The sequence below is a fragment of the Pantherophis guttatus genome, chromosome 2, assembly GCF_059756535.1.
Source record: "Pantherophis guttatus breed Tessera chromosome 2, ASM5975653v1, whole genome shotgun sequence".
Lineage (NCBI taxonomy): Eukaryota > Metazoa > Chordata > Lepidosauria > Squamata > Colubridae > Pantherophis > Pantherophis guttatus.
Window position 1 is genome coordinate 268,846,918 of NC_142064.1, and position 22,504 is coordinate 268,869,421.

At 44.5% G+C, this 22,504-nt stretch overlaps 1 protein-coding gene across 2 annotated transcripts in view; it reads left to right on the top strand.

Annotated features, from left to right (window-relative positions):
- The first annotated feature begins 1,274 nt into the window (after window positions 1–1,274).
- Window positions 1,275–22,504, top strand: part of LOC117662640 (uncharacterized) — a 32,724-nt gene continuing 11,494 nt past the window's right edge. The window contains exons 1-8 of one of the 2 annotated variants that reach the window (XM_060691266.2): window positions 1,275–1,436; window positions 6,875–6,954; window positions 9,822–10,022; window positions 12,146–12,168; window positions 13,933–14,048; window positions 17,447–17,497; window positions 20,066–20,154; window positions 21,581–21,704. In XM_060691266.2, the coding sequence (XP_060547249.2) occupies window positions 6,916–6,954; window positions 9,822–10,022; window positions 12,146–12,168; window positions 13,933–14,048; window positions 17,447–17,497; window positions 20,066–20,154; window positions 21,581–21,704 (643 nt within the window). In that variant the 5' untranslated portion in view covers window positions 1,275–1,436; window positions 6,875–6,915. The remainder of the gene's footprint in view (window positions 1,437–6,874; window positions 6,955–9,821; window positions 10,023–12,145; window positions 12,169–13,932; window positions 14,049–17,446; window positions 17,498–20,065; window positions 20,155–21,580; window positions 21,705–22,504) is intronic. The other variant, XM_060691267.2, reaches the window with a different exon arrangement.

Below are 22,504 nucleotides of genomic sequence, written 5' to 3' on the forward strand. Positions count from 1 at the left end.
ACCCTGAAGATACAGATAAACCCCTCAGATGGCCTTAATGAGTCCCTAAAAGAACACAAATCAGTGGTGGGTTGCTCCCGGTTCGCACCGGTTCGCAAGAACCACTGTAGTAAAAATTTGTAGTAGTTCGGAGAACTGGTAATAACATTGGCTGGTTACGCCCCCGAACCGGTCCCCGGCCCGGTCGCCGCTCACTTACCCCACCCATCTCATCAGAGGCTTTTTTTTTTTTTTTTACTTTTTAAAGCATTTTTTCTACAACCTCTTTGGCCGAAAAAAATGCTTTTAAAAGTAAAAAAAAAGCCTCTGATGATCGCGCGGCTCGTCAGAGGCTTTTAAAAGGATTTCTTTTCTGCAACCTCTTCAGCCTAAGACAGTGATGGTTAACCTTTTTGCCGTCGCGTGCCAAAAGCGGGGGAAGCGTGGTGGGGTCACACGCACGTGTGCCCACATCCATAATTCTATGCGCCCTGCCCCCCCCCACTTTTGGCACGTGATGGCACGATGGGCTCGGTAGGCCCATTTTTTGCTCTCCCTAGGCTCCAGAGTCTTTCTAGGAGTCTGGGGAGGGCAAAAACAGCCTTCCCCATCCACCCACCCCTGAGGCCCTCCGGAGGCCGGAAACTGTGTGTTTCCTGACTTCTGGTGGGCCCAGAAGGCCCGAAAACCAGCTGGCTGGCGCATGCATACGTGTCGGAGCTAAGCTTGTGTGCCCACCGATATGGCTCCGCGTGCCACCTGTGGCACCCGTGCCATAGGTTCGCCATCACGGGCCTAAGAGGTTGTAGGGAAAAAATGCCTTTAAAAGCCTCTGGCGATCTCAGTTGAATTGCCTGATCCTCAGAGGCTTTTAAAAGCATTTTTTTTCCTGCAACCTCTTAAGGTTGTAGAAAAAATGCTTTTAAAAGTAAAAAAAAAAAAATTGGCCACGCCCACCCAGTCACATTACCCCCCCCACCAAGCCACGCCCACAAAATAAGCCACGCCCACAGAACCAGTAATAAAAAATTTAGAACCCACCCCTGACACAAATGACCAGTTGTCTGCAGGGAGTATAAATCCTTCCATTCCCCACCATCCAGTCAGAGCTGAAGAAGCTTCTTGGATGAGAAGCGAAAGGACTTCAAAGAAACCAGAAACTCTAATTGTCTCTTGGAAAAGAAAAAAAAAAAAAAACACCTTTAGGATATTGGTTCAGCTTTCCCTCCGGCCTCCAGGGGGCGGAATAAATAAAAAAACACCCCACTTCATTGTTTGGTCCTCTCTGTCTCCTTCTCCTCTATGGTGCCTCTGCTGAGATGCATGCCAGGTTTGCAAGGAGTTTGCAAGCTGCATCCGGTATTTGCTGCCAGTTACCTGTTTCCATTGTGAAAGTGAGCAGCGGTTGCTGCTGCTGCTGCTGCATCCCATCGTGGAGGGAAGAGACACAGAAAAAGGTATTTTTCTCTCTCTCTCTTTTGCTTTCTTTTTAAAAACCGCGCCTCTTTTAATTGTGGCTCCCTCAATACAGGTTGCAGCATTATTTCCAAAATTATTCCTGATCAGAAAATCGAAGGTGATGCAGTTTGAGCATCTGAATGGCTCTTAGAAAGATCTCTCTTTTTTAAAAAATTCGAAGGATGGAAATCAAAGCATGATCTCTGTTTTTTAAAAAAAGAAAACAAAGAAGTTTCTAGTCCTTAAGATGGCTCTTGGTCTGATAAGCGGGGCTGTCTCCTGGTAATAGATATCCCCATGTGCTCCTGTTGTAACCTGAGAGTTGATTGCTTGCCAAGGAAAAGGCTCTTTGTGTTTTACATAAATATTTTTGTGGCTAATTTGGGTTTACCAAACAAGCAAACAAACAAACAAACAAAAAAGGAGATTGAATAGTACTTCTATTAAATAAAGCACAGTCCAAGACTTCTTATATTACAGATCAGTTCATATATTGTACTAATCCATCATTTAAGTTTAATGAACTTTACACATGTAGCTGATTTATGATTTATGCAATAAGCTTTGATAATTCACGCTATAGCCCATGTGTATTAATCAGATTAGTAGTGCAAGAATATCTTCTTTATATTGAAGCAATGTTTTGCAAACTGCTAACAGGTATGCATAATTTCCACTCTATAATTGGTGTTTTTTTTTCTTTCCTCTAAAATCACTTTTTTAAAAATATCATTCTCCATTTTCCCTTCTTCCACAAAACATGGGTGCAAATGTAATAACCATCTCTCTGGCAAATATTTCGTGGATTTGATATTACAATTTAGAAGTTATGAAAAGAGGGGAAAGCTAGATGATTTTCATAAAGGGATCTGATTTTATTATAGCACAGAACCTGTTGCAAAGTAGTAACAATTTCTATGCTGTAACAGTATCTCTAGAGTCCTTTATAGAAATCATTTAACTCTCGTCAAAATATGTTGACGCCATAAAATCAAAGGGTCGAACCATCAATTGGAGTGATAGTGAAGTGTGAGTTATTGGTAAGACTTATTTAAAAAAACAGAAGCCCAGGAGGGGAAAACCTTTGCCAGCTGTTCCAGCTGCTGATGTAATTCTTGCACCAAAATTGACAAGACTGATCTGGTGGCATCCAGTCAAATAGCAACAAAAGCAATCTCATGGGAACAGAGGGAAAAGAAAGATTTGGTTGCTAAATATTTTCAGTGTTTATGAAGGAAGAACTAAAAGCCCCATCCTCTAATATCTTCATATTAACAAGTTAAAATGCGTTAAATATATTTATTTTGTTTATCATAAAAAATAAATAACAAAACAAAATCCATCGCTAACGATGAAAAAGAAAAAAATTGGTGTACAAAAAAGGGGGAAAAATGAGTATCGAGTATCAAATAAATTTAAGATTACATATACATAGAATCCATCCTGGCAGGAAGCTGAAAATAAAAAGAGAAAACATTAGAACTAGGCAATTTTATAAGAGACTGGAAGGCATTTGTGGACTTTCTACGTGTTAAATACAATAACAGATGGTTAACAGAGGGATTCGAAGATAAATATGTTTAGCCTAACCTATTGACCGTTCTTTTTAAAAAAAAACAAAACATTTGTACATGTTATGATTAGATGTTGGGTCGATTTGTAATATAGGATGGGTTTTTGTTGTTGTTGTTGTTAAATAGTGATGGGAAAGGTAAAGGTTATAATTATTTGTAGACCTGCTATGTAAAGGAGGATGCGGTGGCTCAGTGGCGATCAAAAGGTCGGCAGTTCAGCGGTTCGAATCCCTAGTGCCGCATAACGGGGTGAGCGCCCGTTACTTGTCCCAGCTTCTGCCAATGTAGTAGTTCGAAAGCACGTAAAAAATGCAAGTAGAAAAAACAGGGACCACCTTTGGTGGAAAGGTAACAGCGTTCCATGCGCCTTTGGCATTTAGTCATGCCGGCCACATGACCACGGAGACATATGTCTTCGGACAACGTTGGCTCTTCGGCTTTGAAACGGAGATGAGCACCACCCCCTAGAGTCGGGAACGACTAGCACATATGTGCGAGGGGAACCTTTACCTTTACCTTATGTAAAGGGGAGAAGAAGTTAAAATTTAGAAGCAGCTAGGACTTATACTTAGTAATCTGCCAGGATGCAGATTACTAAAATCAAAAATGCAGATCAAGAATGGTTCCCAAAGCAAAATTGATCAAAAATGCTTGTTCAAGTAAAACCCCAAACATATAGGATAAGGCAACAGCTGGGGAAGAGAGGAACTTGGGGACAATGTACTAAATATGGTATGATGTGCTAATTGTTACTGGGACAAATGTGCTGATCGATGCTAGATATCATTAGTCCTCGACTTACAACAGTTCATTCAAAAGTTACAAGAGCACTGGAAAAAGTGACTTGTGGCCATTGCAGCATCCCCAGGGTCGCGTGATCTAAATTCAGACGCTTGGCAACTGACTCACATTTATGACGGTTGGCCGTGTCTCGCAGTCACCTTCTGACACGCAAAGGCCATGGGAAAGCCCGGTTCACTTAACAACCGTGTTACTAACACCACAACTGCAGTGATTCGCTTAACAGCTGGGGCAAGAAAGGCCGTAAAACGGGACAAAACTCACTTAATAAAGAACAAATCTCACTTAGCAATGGAAATGTTGGGCTCGATTGTCAAGGACTACCTGTATTGCTGATGCTGGCTAAGCAATATTGGCTGACATTGGGTAACATGGATAAGGTGGTAGGATACCCTAAACGGGGTTGGTTTAAGGAGGGCTTATGGAGAATTAACTATAAAAGCCGTATTGTTGAAGGAACGGCTTTGGCGCTAGGCCTATTGGGATTGATCCCCCTGTGTCCTTTTCCTGCGCAGAATAAACTCTTTGCAATCGGTGTGCGTTTCATTGGGCGTGGCACACCAGATGCGAACCCAGCTTTCTGGGACAACATTTAAAAGTAAAAAATCAGGACCTCATCTGTTTGGTGATTTAAGGACACAGGAAGAATCCCTGTTAAATCTGGATAAAGGCCAAACTAATCAGCTTTCTTTTTTTTTCTGCAAGATCTAATCTGAATCGGTCACTGAGGGTTTATTCTTCCAAGCTTTTGGGTTCATGCTGGAGCCCATCATCAGAGAACTACTCTCTCTCCAAAATATATGCATTGGACTGTTCTAAGCGTTGTTTTATGCCCTAATCAACAACTAAAATTTGTATTTATATAATTCCTAGTTGTGTAAAGATTTTAGTTGTTGATTAGGGCAGAACATTCCAGTGTACATATTCTGGAAAGACCGAAGTTCCCTCACGATGGGCTCCAGAACGAAGTCCAAAAGCTTGGAAGAATAAACCTTGGGTGACCAACTCCAACATCTTCTTAAAAACCTCTGGTGTTAGTGTGTTTACAACTTCTGGAGGCAAGTTGTTCCACTGATTAATTGTTCTAACTGCTAGGAAATTTCTCCTTAGTTCTAAGTTGCTTCTCTCCTTGATTAGCTTCCATCCATTGCTTCTTGTCCTGCCCTCAGGTGCTTTGGAGAATAGCTTGACTCAGATTGGATCCTGCAAGATTATCCTGAGACACATATATTTACTTTCTTTTTTCTTTTTTCTTTTTTTTTCTAACGGCGGTTATTCACCTTCTCTTGATCTCCTCAACTTTGCGTCTTGCAATTTATGGTTCTTGATCTCCACAACGTCATCTCATCTATAGGTATTACATAGCACTGTGAATTGGGTGGGGTGGGGTGGGGTGGGGAGTGATCCAGCAGAGAGAGAGAAAAAACAGGGTGTGAAAGGTGGAGTAGCTTCATGAGATTCCCTGGGAAACTTCCAAATGTAGAATCCTAAGCCCACTTTTTAAAGGAGGCCAAATCGCCATTCTGTTGTCTTATGTTTTCTATTCTTCAAGCAAAGTAGCCAGGGAGGGCATTTTCCAAGGCACCAGAGCAGAAGGAATGAGCTGCCCCTATTTAAATCGATCACTAGGTATCCAGTTGATTCCAGTTCCTCCCAGGAATCACCTGACCACTCTCATTGCCACACTGATTGGTCAAAGTGGCTCTCAAAGAGGCGGCAGCTGGCTGCAGGCCGCCAAAAAGTACCGGAAGTCATGGAAAAAGCTGCTGCCATTGCCGCCATGCTCTTTGCGCATTGGACTTGCATGGCAATGGAATGCGCGTGTGCAAAGAATATGGCGACGACTAGGGCAGACGGGGCGAGCAAGCGGTGACTGGGGGACCAGTTCAGGGGCGTGGCCAGCCGGCCATCACTACTGGTTCAGCGGCCTTGGCCAAATTTCTGCCAACGGTTCGTGCAAACCGGTGCAAACCGGCTGAATACCACCTCTGATTAGGGGTGAGACATGGTAGCAGTCTTCCAGTATCTCAAGGGTTGCCACAAAGAAGAGGGATCTATTAATCTATTCTCCAAAGCTGGACAAGAAACAATGGATGGAAATTAATCAAAGAGAGAAGCAACCTAGAAATAAGGAGAAATTTCCTGAAGTTAGAATTGATCAGTGCAACGACTTCCCTCCAGAAGTTGTGGGCGCTCCCAACTGTGGAAGCTTTTAAGAAGAGATTGGATAACCATTTGTCTGCAATGGTATAAGGCAGTTATGGCTAACGTTTTTGCCGTCGTGTGCCAAAAGTGGGGGGAGAGTGGGGGGATCGTGCGCTTGCGTGCCCACACCCATAATTCAATGCCCACTTGTGTCCCGCCCTCCCGCGCATGTGTACGTGCTCCCCCCGCGCTCCTCCTGCTTTTGGCATGCAATGGCACAATGGGCCCATTTTTCACTCTCCCCAGGCTCCAGAGGCTTTCTAGGAGCCTGGGGAGGGCAAAAACAGCCTTCCTCAACCCTCCTGGAGGCCGAAAACAACCCATTTCCCAACTTCTGGTGGGCCCGGAAGGCCCAAAAATCAGCTGGCCGGTGGGCACATGTCTGCTGGAGTTGAGCTACGCTCGTGTGCCCTCAGATATGGCTCCGCGTGCCACCTGTGGCACCCGTGCCATAGGTTCGCCATCACAGGTATAAGGGTTTCTTACCTGAGCAGGGGGTTGGTCTATTAGAAGACCTCCAAGGTCCTTCCAACTCTGTTATTCTGTTACAGGGACATGACAAAACAAACACAGATTGTTGGAACACGTTGCGTGTTACCTGCAAGCAGAAAACAGTTTTCAAACTCAGGATGGCTTGTTGAGTTGCGGGTATTATCCACACGAACGAGCAAAACCTGAATATTTTAATATCTTTTATATACATACGAATTAAAAATCCTGGAAGAGAGGTTCTCCGGCTTCATATTTAATTTTTCAGAAGCTAAGATTCAGGGTTTCCTTTTAAAATAGTTATTTTAAGAAGGGAATTCAATTGGACTGTGCGAAAGATCTTTAACCTTTTTCGCATTTCATCCTAGATACTCAAGTGCTGCAAGAGAATGTGAAAAAGAGCAGAGAAATGAAACTCCCTTACCTAAGGAAAAGTGAGGATTTGCTGGTAAGATCTACTGTAGCATTGTGAATTTTGAACTTCGCTTCTTTGAATTTTTTACAACCTTCTCATTTCAAGGCTGGCCTTAGAAATAGCTATTTGTCCAAAATTTGCTACGAGGTGGATAAAAACCAAGTTGGAGATCCTGCAGGAGCTGCATTCAAAAGATGGGGTCTGGAGGTGCCAGTATGGTTTAGTATTGTCCATACCACAAGGGGCTGGTCAAATCCAGGTGATTTTTCCAAGATACAGAAAAAGCTTCAACATTGGGGTAGGGTTGGGGGCAGGGGTGGGTTCTAAAAATTTTTACTACCAGTTCTGTGGGTGTGGCTTATTTTGTGGGCGTGGCTTGATGGGGGGTAATGTGACGGTGGGCGTGGTCAAAAAATGCTTTTAGAAGCCTCTGACGATCAGGCAACTCAGCTGGGATCGCCAGAGTTTTTTAAAGGCATTTTTTTCCTAGAACCTCTTCAGCCGAAGAGGTTGTAGAAAAAATGCTTTTAAAAGCCTCTGACGATCCCAGCTGAGCCGCGCAATCATCAGAGGCTTTTTTTTTTTTTTTTTACTTAAAAGAATTTTTTCGGCCGAAGAGGTTGTAGAAAAAAATGCTTTAAAAGTTTTTTTTTTTAAAAAGCCTCTGATGAGGTGGGCGGGGTAAGCGAGCGGTGACTGGGCCGGGGACCCGTTCGGGGGCGTGGCCAGCCAATGTTATTACCGGTTCTCCGAACTACTACAAATTTTTACTACCGGTTCTTGTGAACCAGTGCGAACCGGGAGCAACCCACCACTGGTTGGGGGGGACAATTTTCTATCTATATATATAAAAGCAAAAACCACTCACACATTAATCACGAAATCTCCAGAACCGTAAAGCCTACAAACTTGAAATTTGCCACGTGTGTTCCTCTTGGCTTCTAGGTGCTCGCTTTCGAAATGACCATCAGAGCATTAGTATTTCCTATATTATTATTAACACGCTCTGATGCTAAAGAGTTCTACTCCCCCTCCCCACCTCAAAAGAAATCTGTTCCAAGTGGAAAACACAAGCAGAGGAGAGGAGTTTCAGTTTCAGTTTTACTTTCACAGCAGCAAGTAGCTTTACTACAGAACAGTTGAGCTAAGCCACGCCCAGTCTCCTTCTTGCTCACACAGCAAATACTGTTTGAGTTTCCAAACACCCCTCAATTCTCTCACACGCTGACAGGATGCTATCCAGATGAATACCAATGGATGCTGCGGGCTCGGACCTACTCCCCCTTCCCTCTCTGTTCCAACTGCCAGTTGCATTATATTAACACACTCTGATGCTACGGCGTTACACATTCTACTTTAAGTTTCAGGCTGCAAGTGTCAATTTATCAAGCCTGAGCACATAGTTTTGTAGCGAAGCACGGGCGTCCAGCTAGTCGAATATATATACCTCAGAACAGGCAACCAGTATGGGGGAGTAAATCAAATTGTCCCACTAACAATGTGCATTGATTCATACAATTGTGCGTCAGTTTTACTTGTTACAGGCTATTAAGCTACACTGGGACACAATACCCTGCTGAGGGTAAACCAGGTTAAGTGCAGACACCCGCAGTGTGTCTTGTTGAACCCCAGCTAATGCTGCATCGTTTATGCAGGATGTTATTTCTGCTTCTCCGTTTGGCAGAGATCTTCAAGTGTTTTTTTTTTATAGCAAAGTGTCCTGTCCAGAGTGACCCAAGATATTTAAGATGCAATAATGTTACAATTGAGTTGATTTCCCTTAAATTGTACATCAAGCCGTCTGCCTGTTGATTTGTTACAAAGATGGAAACCTGTTTCTTCTGTCTTTGTTGGATGAGGCTGTGGCCTTCATTTACAAAAATATTTTTTTAACAGTCACTAAACAAAGGGTTGTAAGTCAAGGAGTATCTGTATCAGTTGGCCCTTCTTCCAAGATATAGTAGAGGGCTTCAGCATTTCAGAATGTAACCCAGAAAAATTTTGGAAACCTGTAAAGACAGAAATTTAGCAGCTGCCTGCAATCGTGTAAAACACAGGCAATCCTACTGGTTCCGTGCCACATTTTTTTAGGACTGAATTCAGTGTGTGTTAGGACTCCAAGATTCCTTTCACAATCACTTTCTTCCCCCCCCCTTTCAACATTTTTCTTTTTTCGTTTATACGAGAGCTCACCTTCGCTAAGGTGAGCTAAGACCCTCAGCTAAGACCCTGTTGTGACCTAGGCTCACTTACAAAACACGATTATTCTCAAACAAAACTATTTTATTATAACAGATGAGAATTACTTCATTCCCAGCTTAGTCCACATTAATTCCAAAACAAGTCCTTCGGTCTTATCACAAAATTTTATCTTCTTTGGCACCCTGCCAAAGGCCTGCCTTGGCAAAGCCCCACAAAGTTCAGAAACAAGAGACGCCGACTGGAAAACAGATTTAGCAACGTTGCTTTCCTACAAAGTGCCCAAGAGCCTTTGCTGCTCTTTTAAGCCTTATGGGAGGGGCCAATCATCTCTAGGCCTTACTCCTGAGTCGTCCTTTTTGCTTTAGCTGCTCTTGCCTTCTGCCAGCTCTGCGCATGTGTGCACTAGGAACAGGCTCCTCCTGTTCCTCTGCCTCTCGCTGTCTGACTCTGGAGGCTCCGGAGTCCGCACATCACTCCCAGATGGCTCTGGCCCCATCTCTGCCTCCGACGCAGAGCCCTCGTCTGGGCCTTCCCCAGACTCAAGGACTGGCCCATGGTCCTCCCGAGCCTCCTCACTGTCCGACTCTGCTGCTAGCTCCGTGGGCTGCTGGCAGACCACAACAGACCCTCCCTCCCTCGGCCTAGAAAGCCTAGCTGAGAATAGAGTAACGCAGTGTTTTTCCGTTGTGACCTTACAGAAAAAGACGGAATCGGAGCGGGAGACTATTGTCTGGGAATGGAAAGAGCTGCAAAGATTTCTCCGAGATCAAGAAGAGCTCTTGTTAAGGCAGTTGGAAGAGCTGGAGAAGGACATCATCGCGAGGCGAGATGAGTACCTATCAAGAAATGGCCATGACGGAGCCGCCTGGGAGAAAGGAGAAAAGGAGCCTCTGTCAAAGGTGGGAAATTAAAACCCCGCTTCCCAAAATGAAATGTGATTTTGGGCCTTCTTGATTACGACTCGAAAAGATCCACCGGCTGCTTCTCAACGTATACAGGCAGTTACGACAGACTTACGACCAGAGTTGAGCCCAAAATTTCTGTTGCTAAGCGAGACAGTTGTTAAGTGAGTTTTGCCCCGTTTTGCAACCTTTCCTGCCACAGTTGTTGAGTGAATCCCTTCAGTTCTTAAAAGTTATGTCACACGGTTGTTAAGTGAGTGCGGCTTCCCTGTTGACTTTGTGCTTGTCAGATGGTCGCAAAAGGGGATTGCATGACCCCAGGATACTGCAACTGTCATAAATATGAACCATTTGCAAGGTGTCCAAAGTTTGATTATGTGACCATGATGCTGCAATGGTCGTAAGTATGAAAAATGGTCATAAGTCACTCTCTTCAGTGCTGTTGTAACTTCAAACAGTCACTAAACGAAGGGTTGTAAGTCAAGGACCTTTGGGCTCCTACAAAAATGGCTCCTTCAAAATAACCCTTAAGAGACAGGATTTAGCCCCCTGTGCCTCACTTCAAAGACCTAAAGTAGAGTCAAGCTGACAGACAGTCCTCCACTTACACCAGTTCATTTAGTGACCGTTCAAAGTTACCATGGCATTGAAAAAATGACTTATGACTGTTTTTCACACTTATGACCATTGCAGCATACCGATGGTCTCATGAGTAAAATTCGGATGCTTGGCAACTCATATTTATGGTGGTTACAGTGTCCCAGGCAGGGGTGAAATGCTCCCGGCTTGGACCGGATCACCCAATCTGGTAGCGATGATGGTGGGTGGTTCAGAGAACCGGTAGCAAAAATCCCCTGCAAAAAATTGGCCACACCCACCCAGTCACATTACATTCCCCCCAAGCCACACCCACAGAATCGTTAGTAACAAATTTTACATTTCACCACTGTCCCGGGGTTATGTGATCCTCTTTTGTGACCTCCTGACATGCAAAGTCAATGGGGAAGCCAGATCCACTTAACAACGGTTTCGTTACTCACTTAACAACTGCAGTGATTCACTGAAGAACTGTGACAAGAAAGGTCATAAGGCTCCTTTGTGGTCGTAAGTCGAGGACTACCTATATATGTCTACTAATCAAAGCGAGTTGAGAGGAGCGTTGTCAGGAATTATTGGATTAATTCATTAAATTATGGGAATAATAAGGCCACCAATTGCCTCCCACCGGCCAGTTCGCTCCCACAGAGAGGGCCTCCTCAGGGTGCCGTCGGCCAGACTATGTCGGCTAGCGACCCCCAGGGGGAGAGCCTTCTCTGTGGTGGCACCTACCCTTTGGAACAATCTACCCCCAGAGATACGAGTGATCTCCGACCTCCGGACTTTTCGTCGGGCCCTAAAAACCTATTTTTTTCAGTTAGCTGGACTGTCCTGATTTTATGGTTGGTTTTAAAATTTGATATGGATTTTAAATTGATAAGTTTTAAATTACGGGCCAAATTTATTTAATTATTTTAAATCTATTTTTAACTTCTATGTATAAATGTTTTTTATCTTGGCTGTTCACCGCCCTGAGTCCGAAAGGAGAAGGGCGGTATAGAAGTTTGAAAAATAAATAAATAAATAAATAAATAAAATAATTAATCATATTGCTCGGTGGTCGCTTTAATTAAAACCAGTTCTACGTTTGTATCAACTTTTCACTTTTACTTAAGAAAATGATTTTTTTTTTTAATTAGATTTATATGCCGCCCTTCTCCGGAGACTCAGGGCGGCTTACAATGCGTTAAGCAATAGCCTTCATACTTTTGTATATTTTATACAAAGTCAGCTTATTGCCCCCACAATCTGGGTCCTCAATTTACCTACCTTAGAAAGGATGGAAGGCTGAGTCAACCTTGAGCCTGGGGAGATTTGAACATGCAATAATTGCAGACAGCTGAATGTTAATAACAGGCTTTTAGTCTGTTGAGCTATCCAGGCTCCTTGTTAATGTTGTTTAGCAATTTTTTTATGGGGAAATGGTTACAGAAGAAAAGAATCTGAATTATTCCCAGAAGACTATCATGCCTGATACATATTTCTTTCTGTTTTCTTCCTTTCTTTCTTTTTTTTTGCTGCAGAGTCTCAGAAAACCAACCAAGGGGTATGTTTATACAATTGTTTCAGTGTGTTTTATTCATTAGGTTGACCTCGGAATGATTCCTTCATTCTTTTGTCGGGTAATTTGCATTGATTATATTCATCTGCTTTTAATTGCATTTTTCTTGTTTTTCATCGTTAGCAACCAGGATAGGCAAGCAAGCTCATCCTCATCTTTTAATGACTCCATAATCCCTTGCGGGGTGGAGTCTGAGTGTTTACTGGCCAGATGCCCTTCCTGTTGCCAATGCGGAGGTTTTTTTCAGCAAATATATTCTCAGTTTGCCCCCCAGAGGAAGAAATATCTGCCTCTACCTAGGATCGAACTCACAGCCTCCTGACTGTGAGGCGAGAGCCCCACCTCACTAGGCCACCGAACTACTAGGATAGGCAAGCATGTAAATTTCATAAAGCAATAAAAGGGAGGTAAGAAGGAAAGCTCCCAGGCTGAAAAAATATTCAGTATCAAATTCTGTCCAAGTGTTGTGGCTCGCCAGCAGCCTGCGCAGATCGTGGCTGATCCCGACGACGAGGAGGCTGGTGTGGGGTCGCGCCAGCAGCCTGCGCAGCCTGCGCTCGCATCGGACAGCGAGGAGGCCGAAGAGGACGTGGTGCCAGAGGCAGAGACTCAGCCAGGGCCTTCAGAACCTCCAGAGGCTCCTTCAAGTGGAGAGAGCGAAGTGGAGGAGCCTCTCCTCAATGCTCGAGCACGCAGGGCTGCCAAAAGGCAGGAGTGGCTACTCAGGAGGAGGAGGTCTCCTCGAGAGTAAGGTTTGAGGATAATTGGCCACTCCCTTATCCTATTTAAGTCGCACGCAATTAGTAATTTCTTGCTGGAAACAACGTGTAGTTATTACAGAGCATTTTTGAAGAGTGAATGTCTTATCGTATCTTGTTTTCTGGGCTGGTTGCCAACCTTTGCCGGACTTTGTTTATTCTTGGTACGTTATAACTTTGATAAGGACCGTTGGTGTGTGTCCCAATCCTTGGGAATCCGGAGCTGGGGCAGAACACCAGAGTCTTTGCTGTGAATGGGCAGCCATTTTTATCCTAGGAACAAATTGGAGTCACCTGAGGGAAGGTAGGAGCATACGATTGTGAGAATAATTCCTACAATCAGTATTAGAAGTATTGATATTCATCCTTCTAAGTAGCATTAAATAAACATAATGACCCATATGCAGGCCGTCCTCAACCTTACGACTACAATTGAGCCCAAAATTTCTGTTGCTAAGCGAGACAATTAAGTGAATCTGTCCCTTTTTGCAACCTTTCTCGTCGCCGTTGTTAAGTGAACCACTGCACTTGTTAAATTAGTAACATGGTTGTTAAGTGAATCTGGCTTCCCTATTGACTTTGCTTGTCAGAAGGTCGCAAAAGGGGATCACGTGACTCTGGGACACAACGGTCATAAATGTGAGTCAGTTGCCAAGTATCTGAATTTTGATCACGTGACCACGGGGATGCTGCAATGGTTGTAAATGTAAAAAAAGACGGTCATAAGTCACCTTTTTCAGTGCTGTTGTAACCTTGAATGGTGACTAAAGGAATGGTTGTAAGTCGAGGACTGCCTGCATACTTTTGGCAAAAAGCTTCATGCCTGCATATGGAGTGTTATTGTGTGATGAATCCAGTATAGGCAGGATTTGAGTTTATTAGAGAGTCAAAATAGACAAGCGATGACAACTAGGAAATCAGTGCTAGATGGAAATCGGATAAAGACCATTGTTTCAACCCTAAAAGGCTCATATTTTCCACCTTTTATCAGCAGGAAGAGTGGAACGCTTTCTAAATGTGAGAGAGATTTCGAAGAGATGGAGTACAGGTTCTACCGTTTTTCGAGAAAGAGGATTGAACTGAAAGAAGTTTTATGCACATTTAAAGGTGAGTTCAGATGGAGAGAATAGAATAGAATAGAATAGAATAGAATAGAATAGAATAGAATAGAATAGAATAGAATAGAATAGTTGGAAGGGACCTTAGAGATCTTCTAGTCCAACCCCTTGCTCAGGCAAGAAACCCAATACCATTTCAGACAAATAGTTCTTCAATCTCTTCTTAAAAACCTCCAGTGTTGGAGCATTCACAACATCTATCATGTTTTCCTGAAAATAAGACCCTGTCTTATATTTTTTTGAACCCCGAAATAAATGCCCGGCCTTATTTTCGGGGAGGTCTTATTACTTTGGGGCATGTGGAGCAAGATGGAAACCAGATTTCCACCTCTGTCTCCCTAACCCTAACCAGAGGAAATAGTGGGGACCGGCTGCACATGTGTTTAAATATTTTCGGGGAGGGCTTATTTTTTGGGGGGGTGGGGCTTATTTTAGCGCATGTGCTCAAAAGCCCAATTCGGCTTATTATCAGCAGATGTCTTATTTTAGGGGAAGCAGGGTAGAGGCAAGTTGTTCCACTGATTAATTGTTCTCACTGTCGGGAAATTTCTCAAGTTCTAGGTTGCTTCTCTCCTTGATTACCGTATTTGTTGGAGTATAAGACGCACCTTTTTCCCCCCAAAAAAGAGGGTGAAAATCTGGGTGCGTCTTATACTCCGAATGTAACCCCACCCAGCTTCTCAAAACGGAGGTTTCAGAGGCTGAAAAAAACATCAGAAACAAAGCTTCAGAAAAGAAGCCCCCAAACAGAGCTTCAGAAGAAAAGCCCCCAAACAGAGCTTCAGAGGCTTTTTTTCTGAAACTGTTTCAGAGGCTTTCAGAGGCAGAAAAAAAAGTTTTTTCTGAAACAGAGTTTCAGAGGCAAAAAAAAAAAAAAAGCAAGGCACAGAGCTCACAACCAAGGAACCTGTTGCTAAAATTCACCTCTGGGAACAGCTGGTTGGGGGTATTCCGGGAGGCCGATTCATCTGCCAATCAGCTTTTTTCTTATTTTCCTCCCCAAAAACTAAGGTGCGTCTTATCCTCCGAAAAATACGGTCGTTTCCATCCGTTGCTTCTTGTCCTGCCTTCTGGGGCTTTGGAGAATAGCTTGACCCTCTCTTCTTTGTGGCAACCCCCGAGATATTGGAAGTGTTATCAAGTCACCCTTAGTCCTTCTTTTCATTAAACTAGACATACCCAGTTCCTCATCTTTGTTGCTCTTCTCTGCACTCTTTCTAGAGTCTCAACATCTTTTTTTACATCGTGACGACCATAACTGGATGTAAGTGTGGCCTTACCAAGGCATTATAAAGTGGTATTAACACTTCACGTGATCTTGATTCTATCCCTCTGTTTATGCAGCCTAGAACTGTGTTGGCTTTTTTGGCAGCTGCTGCACACTGCTGGCTCATATTTCAATGGTTGTCCACTAGGACTCCAAGATCCCTCTCACAGTTACTGTTGATCTAGGAGCAGAAAAAGACGGGTTTGGTCCCTTCGCAGCGACAGAAACCCCGGAGGACTTTGGGGCCAACCCCTCCCTCTCAGTCCAAAATTCAGGGGCGGGTAGACAGGAAGAGGGTTGGGCTAAGAGTGGGGAGACCCAGGTTCTGATTCCCCCCTCAGCCATTGAAGCTGTGGGGAGGAGGGGTGTTAGGGCTGGTCCCCCCCATCTAAGCCCAGGAGCCCTGACATTACAGCTAGTCCTTGACTTACGACCACGACCGAACCCAAAATTTATGTTGCTAAGCAAGGCATTCATTAAGGAGTTTTGCTCCATTTTACAACTTTTCTTTGCACAGTTATTAAGTTGACTCACTGCAGTTGTTAAGTTAGTAACATGGTCGTGTTCTTCCCCATTGACTTTGCTTGTCAGAGGGTCGCAAAAGGGGATCACAGGACCCCGGGACGTTGCAGCTGTCATAAATATGAGTCAGTTGCCAAGCATCTGAATTTTGATCACATGACCATGGAGACGCTTCAACGGTCGTAAGTGTTGTGGCCCGCCAGCGGAGCTGACGGCAGACTCCGACAGTGTTGTGACCCAGGCCCAAGTAGTTAGTATTAAATACAAACAGTTCGAAAACAAACAGACTTTATTAGAACAGCTGAGAATTAACTCATTCTCAGTGTAGTCCAAACTAAATGAAAGCAAATTCTTCAAAACGCCATTCCTCGGTTTATCACTGACCTTGGGATAATTAGGCAAACTGCCAAAGGCTTTTCTTGGCAAAAGTTCAGAAGCAGAAGACGCCGACCAGAAATGAATACAGTGAAACAAGAACCAATTCTCTCAACGTTGTTTTCCGGCAAAGAGGCCAAGAGCCATTGCTGGTCTTTTAAGCCTTATTGGAAGTGGGGAGGGCAATCATCTCTTGGCCCTACTCCCGAGTTGTCCTCTCTGCTTTATCTGCTTTTGCCTTCTGGCAGCTCTTCTTATATGTGCGCTAGGAACAGGCTCCTCCTGTTCCTCTGCCTCTCTACTGTCAGCCTCTGGAGGCTCTGAAGTCCGCACATCACTCCCTGATGTCCCTGGCCTCATCTCTGCCTCAGATGCAGAGCCCTCATCCGGGCCTTCCTCAGCCTCCAGGACTGGCCCCTGTTCTTCCTCAGCCTCATCGCTGTCCGACTCCGCTGCCAGCTCCCCAGGCTGCGGGCAGACCACAACAGACAGTGAGGAGGTTGGGGAGGAACATGGGCCAGTCCTGGAGTCTGGGGAAGGCTCTGATGAGGGCTCTGCATTGGAGGCAGAGATGGGCCAGGCCCTCCGACAGTTATCAGCTACCTTTGGAGTCCGGAGGTAATTGGGGCTGAAGAACAGCTGGAGCCTGTTCCCGATGTGCACATGCACAGAGCTGTCAGGAGAAGGGAACAATTAAGGAACAGAGGTCGACTCAGCAGTAAAGGCACAAGGGGATACAATGGCCCCTCCCAAAGGGAATAAATAGGAGTGAAAGGGGAGGATGTTTGCAGGAGACAATTAATTTGTTTATTAGTCTGAAGATTTGCTTATCTGAGAGACTCCTTGCCAAGAATTTCCTTGCGTCTGGAAGCTATCGGCCTGGCAACTATCCAAGGACTGATAAGGTCTGTGATTGCAATTTACCCTTGAAAGACTGTTTGCCGGGACTTTGCTGGATGTGAATGCTAGGAATTCACATTAGCCAAATAAAAAGTGTTTTTTTTTCGGGACAAGGAGTCTGTTTCGTGATTTGGCGAAGCCTAGGTCAGAACAGTAAGTGTGAAAAAGTTGTAAGTCATTTTCTCTGTGCCACTGTAACTTCGAACGGTCACTAAATGAACTGTTGTAAATCGAGGACTATCTGCAATCCCTTGTAAGCTTAAAATGGGGGGGGGCGGGAACATGATTCTTACCTCTCTCCTTGTATTTTTCTCCCCTTTCAGAATTGCTGAAGCTGGAATTGGAGGAAGAGGCAGATGAATATGTTTTACCAGGTAAAATCGTTATGAACCTACTTTTTAAAAACATATATTTCTTTCTCGTCGTGGTTGTGCTGGTATAGGCAGGTCGGAAAGCGGAAATGCCAGGCGGAGAGTTCCAGAACAGTTCTTATTTTATTTTTTATTTTTTTTTTTTATTTATTTTTATATGCTGCCCTTCTCCGGAGACTCAGGGCGGCTTACAATGCGTTAAGCAATAGCCTTCATACTTTTGTATATTTTATACAAAGTCAGCTTATTGCCTCCACAAACCGGGTCCTGATTTTACCCACCTTAGAAAGGATGGAAGGCTGAGTCAACCTTGAGCCTGGTGAGAATTGAACTCGCAGTAATTGCAGGCAGCTGGATGTTAAATGCTGCTTTAGTAGGAGGCATTAGCCTCCTACGCCACTCAGGCTCCTTCCCACTCCATCCAAAAATGTTCAAGGCTGGATGGTTTTTTTTGTGATTGTTAATACTTCGGCCCCCCTCGACCCAATTTTTTGGGAGTATCTGACTGTTTTGTTTTGTTTTGTTTTTTCTATCCCTGTGTTGTAATGCTCCTGGAGTCAGGGTTCCGATAAATGCCCTAATTAAATCATGAGCCTCGAGCCAAGCTTCAAAAGAAATCGAATTATTTATTAGGAGCTTCATGTTGGTATGTTCCAAGTGAAGCCAACTCTGGCCCCACGTAATTTACAGCTGAGACTTGACCAGGGGTGAAATGCTCCCGGTTCGGACCGGATCATCCGATCCGGTAGCGATGGAGGCGGGTGGTTCGGATGGAGGCTGGTAGCAAAAATCCCTGCCCATCACTACTGCAATACTCTCTACCTAGGGCTGCCCTTGGAAACCACTCGAAGGCTTCAGCTGGTGCAGAATGCGGCCGCGCGGGTTGTGATGGGAGCGTCCCGACAATCCCATGTTACAACCCTCCTGCGCGGCTTGCATTGGTTACCGGTTGCCCTTTGGGTGAGGTTCAAGGTGCTGGTTATCACCTATGTTTGTTTGTTTGTTTGTTTTATTAGATTTATATACCGCCCTATTCCCGAAGGACTCAGGGCGGTGAACAGGCACAAAATAAAATACATAAATACAAAATTTAAAAGCGAAAATAAAACCAGATTAAACAATGTAGCCCGAGACAAATTTAAAACATCCCAATAATTTAAAAACAGATTTAAATTTTTCAATTTAAAAGAAAAGGGGAAAAAAGGTTAGGCCAGGCCAGCTTGCTGGAATAGGAAGATCTTAAGAGTGCGGCAGAAAGTGCGCAGATCCGGGATCCTCCGTATCTCCGGGGAGAGCTCGTTCCAGATAGTGGGTGCCCCCACAGAGAAGGCCCTCCCCCTGGGGGCCGCTAGTCGACACTGTTTGGCCGACGGCACCCGGAGGAGCCCCTCTCTATGAGAGTGTACCGGCTGGTGGGAGGCTATAAAGCCCTTCATGGCCTAGGCCCGGGATATTTCTCGGACTCCCTGCAGCCAGCGACAATCCCCAATCGCTCGGTGCGCTCCCACAGACAGGGCCTCCTCAGGGTGCTGTCAGCCAGACAGTGTCAGATGGGGACCCCCAGGGGGAGAGCTTTCTCTGTGGGCGCACCCACACTCTGGAACCAACTTCCGTTAGAGTTCCGGATGGCCCCTGACCTTCGCTTGTTCCGCCCCGAGTTGAAGACCTGGTTGTTCCGTAGCCTGGACTGATGGAGGGGGGGGGTTTAATGAATTTTAAACTGTTTTAAATTGGATTTTAATTTTATATCGTTTTAATAAGGAATTATGCATTTTACCGTTGTGAGCCGCCCTGAGTCCTCGGAGATAGGGCGGCATATAAATTGCATAAAATAAATAAATTGCCCAGCTGACCCGCGCAATCATCAGAGGCTTTTTTTTAATTTTTAAAAGCATTTTTTCTACAACCTCTTTGGCCGAAAAAATGCTTTTAAAAGTAAAAAAAAGCCTCTGATGATCGCATGGCTCAGCTGGGATTGTCAGAGCCTTCTAAAAGCATTTTTTCTACAACCTCTTCGGCCGAAGAGCTTATAGAAAAAATGTTTTTAAAAGGAAAAAAAGCCTCTGCCGATCGGGCAACTCAGCTGGGATCGTCAGAGGCTTTAAAAGCAATTTTTTTACAACCTCTTCAGCCGAAAAAATGGTTTTAAAAGTTAAAAAAAAAAAAACAGTTGGCCACGCCCACTCAGTCATATTACAAACCCCCCAACAAGCCATGCCCACAGAACCGGTAGTAACAAATTTTACATTTCACCACTGGACTTGACCCTGTTTCCCCCCCCTCCCCCCAGGGTGTGTCATCAGTTACATTCGCCAACGGAGCAATTTCACGGGTTGTAGAGATCACTCCCCTCCTGCCCTGTGGGTAACCCTGGGAGACAGCCTTGAGAGAGATATGTCTGAAATGTGCTTTTGTTTTTGGCTGCCGTGCTGCTTCGCTGTTTTCCCATCCACCGTGCCTAGAGAGAAGGCCAGGGATGCTTTGCAAGTTGACTTTTGCATGGACGCAAACCATTTATCCAACTGATAAATGGAATGAATTTCTGAAGAATATTTTCTGCTTTTTCCTCAGGAGCCCAAGAAAAATCCACAGGGTACTTTCGCTTTCTCCAATCCTGCAGAAGGACTGGAGGGGGGCTGGCTTTGACCCAGCAGACTCAGGTGAGGGACATTCCAGGTGAGAAAGAGGAGGAGCCATTGATTGCGAGGAATGAATATTGGGGTGGCTGGCAGATCTTCTAGAGTGGTGACTCTCTCGGGGTTCTGCAAAGTCAAAAATTACAGGTAGTCTTCGACTTACAGCAGTTGATTTAGTGACCCTTTGACATTACAACGGCACTGAAAAAAGTGACACACTCGTTTTTCACACTTACAACCATGGTTGCAGCATCCCCGTAGTCACGTGATCAGAATTGGGATGCTTGGCAACTGATTCATACTTATGACGGTTGTAGTGTCCCGAGGTGATCAGCTTTTACGACCATCTGACAAGCAAAGTCAATGGAGCAGTCAGATTCACTTAACAACTGTCTGACTAACTTAAATACTGCAGCGATTCACTTAACAGCTGTGGCAACAAAAGTCGTAAAATGTTTTGCTTAGCAATATAAATTTTAGTTTAGTTTAGTTTAGTTTATTATATTTGTATACTGCCCTTCTCCCGAGGGACTCAGCCATGGTAAAAACAATGTACAACAAAAATTAAAAGCTTATTAAAATAATTCAATCATTCGGTAAATATAAATATAAATATAAATATAAATATAAATATAAATATAAATATAAATATAAATTTTGGGCTCGATTGTGGTCATAACTTGAGGACTCAATCTAGTTACTACTCGGGGATAGAAGCTGTTTTTCAGCCTATTTGCCTTGTTTTTATTATCCTGTACCATCTGCCAGATGGTAATAGTTCCAAAAAAAAAAAAGGATGTCCAGGATGAGATGGATCTCTAAGAATGTTTTGACCTTTCTTAAGGCAACGGGAGCTATAAAGCTCTTCCAAAGAGGGTAGGGGGCAACCAATGATCCTCTGGGCAACGACGTTGACCCTCTGGAGCTCTGTCCTATCTGCCACTGTGCAATTGGCAAACAATACACAGGTGCAGTAAGTTAAAATACTCTCTATGGTGCAGCGGTAGGAGGTCACCAGCAGTTTTTCATTCAGTTGTTGTTTCCTGAGAAGTCTCAGGTAGTATAATCTCTGCTGGGCCCTTTTGACCAATGCTGCAATGTGAGTGCCTCAGGTCAGGTCCTCTTTTAAGATAACACCCAGAAACTTAAAACTGGACACTTAGTCTCCATTGATAAGCAAGGACTAGATGTCTGATCTATTCCTTCTATAAAGTCCACTGCTCCTTGGTTTTATTGTCACACGGTTGTTAAGCGAATCCCCAAGGTTTCCCCATGGATTTTGCTTGTCAGAAGGTCACAAAAGGAGAATCACCTTGCTTGCCTCTGATTGGCCACCCCTCTCAATCCATCACATAGAACAGGTGTTTCTTTTGTTTGAATGACTTGTATATTTATATTTGGCTGATTTTTTTCCCCCCTGTTGAATGAGCTTCTGGTTGCTTCCTTCTAGCCCGTTTCCTTCGAGGAGGTCTCTGTCTGCTTCTCCAAGGGAGAATGGTCTCTCTTGGGCCCCAGTCAGAGAGTCTTGTACAAGGAAGTGATGCAGGAGAATTATGAAAATGTGACTTCTCTCGGTAAGAGTCTCTAGGTTTTGTTTCTTCTACTGGAACCTTCCAGATATGTTGGGTTGCAGCTCTTTTCGCAGCCATCTGATTACCGGCTGGGGATGATGGAATGTACTGGAAGTTGCTTGGCTGAATCATAGAATCTTCTTCATAGGATTGGAAGAGACATTGAAGGTCTTCTAGTCCAGAGGTCACCAACCTTTCGGACCTCAGGGACCACTAAATTCATAATTTTAATTCTCTGCCTAATGACCAGCTGGGTGAGGGTGGTTAGGTGGTCATGTGACTGAGTGGGCATGGCCAACTCAATGTCACTCACGTCGAGGGGCCGGCCTCCACTCACTTCTCCCCTCTCAGCCACTCCTCGCCTGCCTGCCTCTTTAGGGACCTGTTCTGTCCCTGTCCCCACACACACACAAACAGCCAGCCGGGGGTTTAAAGAAGTACTCGGCACACACAAGGTTCGTTATGAGGAACTTGGCAGCAATACGATAACCGTCTGCCAAGTGCTTTACTACAAGAAGAGGGAGTGTTCCTCCACCAGATAACACCAACGAATACACACAGTTTTCAAAACAGTCCAGCTCAAACATGAAACCTTCATCAGATTAGGCGTTGTACAAAGTGACTAGCCAGAAGTTAGCTTTGTCCGTCACAGAGTCTAAATGGCCACCACACTCTCTTATATAGCCTGTGGAGTGTGGTCCAGTGACTCAGCTTAATCCCTGGCACGCCTCCTCATCTGCTGCAAACGTTTATCTCGCCTTCGTTGGCGTGGATCCAAGAACGACTTATCACCCTCATCGCTG